The following is a 4,110-nucleotide window of genomic DNA, read 5'->3' on the forward strand; positions in this document are numbered from 1 at the left end:
TATATAGTGTGTCTGTTACACCCAACTCTTTAGATGATCTTTAACCACATTGTTTTAGAAGGTTATTTAGGCTAATTAATAGTGCAATAACATTCAACAAAAGCTAAAACTGTCTTAAAGTTCTCATGTTATGCTCATTGTCAGGTCAATAATTGTATTTAGAGGTTGTACCAGAATAGCTTTATGTGGTTAAATTTCAGAAAACACGACATATTTGTTGTACTGCACATTGCTGCAGCTCCTCTTTTCACCCTGCATGTTGAGCTCTCTGTTTTAGCTACAGAGTGAGGCATCTTATTACCATCTTTGTTGGGAGTCGCACCGGACAACTAGCCAGTCAGAAATAGTTGCCTAGCAGCAAGGCAAGTGTGTGTTACAAAGTGACGCACGTTTGTCACAGAAGTAAAAGCTGGACTACAATAGAGCAGTTTGGAGCAGTTTGTTAACAGTAATGTTGGAGATGGCAAGTCCCTTTGGAGAGAACTTTGAGCTTTTTCACTTAAGGTGCTCAAAAATATATGTAACACAATAAAGGAAAGGGAAAACGCTAAAAAGCACAATATGAGCACCTTGTAGCCTTATGAATGTATTTAATTTACTCAGTTATTACTTTAATATATTAGGCTAATGTTTGTCTAATATTCTTATGGCAATTATTTTACATGCAGCCTATACTGTATACTGTATGTTCAAAATATTAATAATTCATTAAACATATACTGTGCATTTAAATACAAATTTGCCCTAGGAGATGAATAAAGTAGGCATATCCATCTATCAATCAATCTATCAATCTATCTATCTATCTGGTGCAGTTCATTTTCATGTGGGAAACCTCTGCTAAGTCGGAGACAGTGATCTGAAGGGAGGGGGAGGGAGCGATGAAGCGGAGGGGGGGAGGGGGGGTTAGTGGGACTCAGACAGACAGCAGAGCGGCTGTCCCAAGCTGCGCTGATACTCCCCGGCAGCGAGCTGGAGTCCGCCTGCTGCCTCCGCTTTATCACTGGCCACCTGCCTCTCCGGAAATAACACACCAACTAAGCTAAGGGTGAGCACAGCCAAAGCAAGGAGGCGAGACAAGATACTTGACCGGTTCCTTGGTGCCACCTTTTCGGCTTCCAGCACCGGTCACCCCCCCTTCTCCTACCCTTGTCCTGCGGGAGGGCAGGCTGCGCACCGGAGCGCACTTGGCGACCCGGGTTTGTTGTCGTTACCAGCAGGAGAGGAGCGCCCAGCTACCCGAGCCATAGCTGCTACAGCTCCCATTAAACCGGGCTGTCCCCTCAGAAGAGATACTTGCATGGATGCACCATGGCCACGCTTGTCTGCAGGGTTCAGTTTTTAGATGACACCGATCCGTTCAACAGCACGAATTTCCCAGAACCGACTAGACCCCCGCTGTACACCTTCAGGGAGGATGTCCCACTCATCAACCAGTTAGCAGGCGTCCACCGGCTCCTCAGAGCTCCACACAAGGTAGGATTACCAGCTTGGTAAATAACTCATGCTAGATTTAATTTATGTAGCATTATGTGTGATAGCCTATATTGCGAATATATGATTTTTACAAGGATATATCGCACAATAAAGCAATATAAGATTACGAACAAACTATTTTACACTTCAAGCCTACTGAAAATAAAATTCCATATCTACTATTCAGAGGCTATTTTGAGAACACATGCAAGCACAAGTGATTGGTTCTCCAGCCTGACGACTGAAACAAGGTTGCAAGTGTTTCTTTCAAAGCCCACAGCAGCATTACACATGAATTTAATTTGTTTTGGACTAAATATTCAGAATTAATCCCATACTGGCATACATATGGTCTGTAGAAAAGCCATTGCGAAAGAGGCTGGTCTGATCGACCGACTCTAACACTTTAACCTCTCTGTTTGAGGAGGCAAGAAATAAGAATACATCCTTGTCTCAAATTAAATAATCCTTTATTATTTCTGGATATGTTTTGCAGTCTGTCACAGTGACAGGTGTGCAAAGGCAGCAGTGCAACCAGATACATGTGGCAGTTAGTGAAAGCTCTGGTTACCAGCAAAAAGCCTGAATCACATATGATCAAAATTTAGTGCAGAGTCAGATCACCATGGGTGTATGATAGAGATGTTCTTTCTTTGTGAATTTCAGCAACACATTCCTTACTGACAAGGGTAAGTAACACAAAAAAAATAGTTGATTGAATTGAAAATAAAAGTGAGACAGAGAGAAGGGAGTTCCACTGCGGGCACACAACCCTGACAGCAAACCAGCATTCAACAGCAGAGTGGTTTTCCAGACCAAACAGATCTTTTGCTGCCCCATCTTTAAAAGCCACAAAACAAATGAAAAATGTCCCACAGCACAGAAAAGCTCATGATTACAACCTATACACAGACAGATGGCAAAGCCTGTGTCCGTGTTTGCAATTTTGTTCACATCAGTAGGAAGACTGTGCGCAATGGCAACTGGATATTCTGCTTGGATTATAGGGATGAAACGGAACTGTTGCAAATTTGCCCGTCAGACTGTCCAGATTTAAAAGTTGGTGTTGAATGTTATTATGATATTGGAAAATGCCAAAGCTAGCAAGCGTTTGACAATTTCCTGAGCCATTTCTCAGTCTTTCTTTGTTAAAGCAGCCTTTCTCTCTTTTTGTCTAAACCGCTTGTGCTCTTCTCAGAGAAAAGCCTACTGTATTATTATGTTGTGATGGTAGAACTCTGTGTATGGCTGGCTGCTGGCCTGCATGTAAAGTATAGGTCACTTGTCCCAGAATTCCTGCGGCTAGGAGCCTGGGTCCCTGCGACACTTTGTTCTCCTCACTTTGGGTGCCGTGGTTTTTCTGACCTCTTCCTCCAACTCCTCTTCCCCTCTCTGACCATGCACCAGTTTGTAGAGTCAAACAGAAACACACACACACACACACACACACACACACACACACACACACACACACACACACACACACACACACACACACAAACACATGATCACAAGCACGGTTTGGCTAAATTGCCTGGGTTAAATCAGTGCATCACTAGTTTGTTTGCATGGGATGTGTCATTCTATCCAAACTGCTAAACAAAGAAGTTGCTTTTGATTCTCATAGGAAATATTATCACCTTTCAAAGTTGAACATTAGTGAGTTAAGCATGAAGACAGGCAACCCCTTCAAAACGATGAATAGATGTCCAGCTCAATGCAGAAGCCTCGGCATCAGTGTAATAGCCACATTTTTGCAGGGGGAAAAACTCCCATTCCTCTCAAAACAACAAAGCCGAGACTTCACAGCTCAACTTGAATTTCATTACCAAAGGCTTCCCATTAAAGCACCATTGGGAGATTTAATAGCCGTGTAGAACACACCCTCCTCCACGTTCTCAAAGAGCCTAATCCTCTGTGGCACTGATTTTGACACAAAAAAAGTTCTTAAAAACTCATCGTTCAAGTTACGTAAGGGTATTGTTAAGTGTAGACCCACTGTGATCGCCAGCAGGCTTGGTGTTGTTTTAATGTGGAAGTAATTACTCCTCCTACCCCTGCGTTTTTTGTTCTTTTTGCTTTGCTCTTCTGGGAGAATTTGATTAAATGAGTGTAAAATATATACTAGCCACTAAGTGTTTCCCTGGCCCGTCCCGGAGCCTTGAGTGTGAAGAGCCTGTGGTTCCTTCTGGAGCCTCCTCTCTGCCGACTCCGTCCAGCATGATGTGTTTTGTTATGTTACTACTAATATTACCCAAGCGAAGTGTTTTAGGAAAGAGACACCCGTTGGAGGGGGAGCTGTTAATGTATTACTTTACAGAGTAGTCCGAGGCTCACTTCTTCTTGCTCTCCAAGCATTATTTGTACGTTTGAGTAATGTGTACTGTACATAAAGTGGAGCAGCAAAAGAAAGCAGATGGAGGTGGGGCTCTGTCCTGGGATGTGTGTTAGACAGAAATGGGGATTTTCAGAGAAATTATCAAAGCCTCATTCAATTACCAGACGTACTGTAAGTAAGTGAAAATGAAATATTGAAAAAAAACTGAATAATGCTAGCAGATTGGGCACAAGAAATGCTTTTGTCTTACTGCTACATAAAAAGTGGGGCAGTGGGACAGGGCATGATTGTACCCC

General features: G+C 42.9%; 1 protein-coding gene across 5 annotated transcripts in view; it reads left to right on the forward strand.

The window, feature by feature from the left end:
- Positions 1 to 900: 900 nt before the first annotated feature.
- Positions 901 to 4,110, forward strand: part of fhod3a (formin homology 2 domain containing 3a) — a 59,072-nt gene continuing 55,862 nt past the window's right edge. For 3 of the 5 annotated variants that reach the window (XM_032536372.1, XM_032536373.1, XM_032536374.1), the window contains exon 1: positions 948 to 1,476. In XM_032536372.1, the coding sequence (XP_032392263.1) occupies positions 1,312 to 1,476 (165 nt within the window). In that variant the 5' untranslated portion in view covers positions 948 to 1,311. Of the gene's footprint in view, positions 1,477 to 4,110 lie in introns of all 5 variants that reach the window. The other 2 variants (XM_032536371.1, XM_032536376.1) reach the window with 2 other exon arrangements.

The sequence above is a fragment of the Etheostoma spectabile genome, chromosome 14 (genome assembly GCF_008692095.1).
Source record: "Etheostoma spectabile isolate EspeVRDwgs_2016 chromosome 14, UIUC_Espe_1.0, whole genome shotgun sequence".
In the NCBI taxonomy this organism is placed as follows: Eukaryota; Metazoa; Chordata; class Actinopteri; order Perciformes; family Percidae; genus Etheostoma; species Etheostoma spectabile.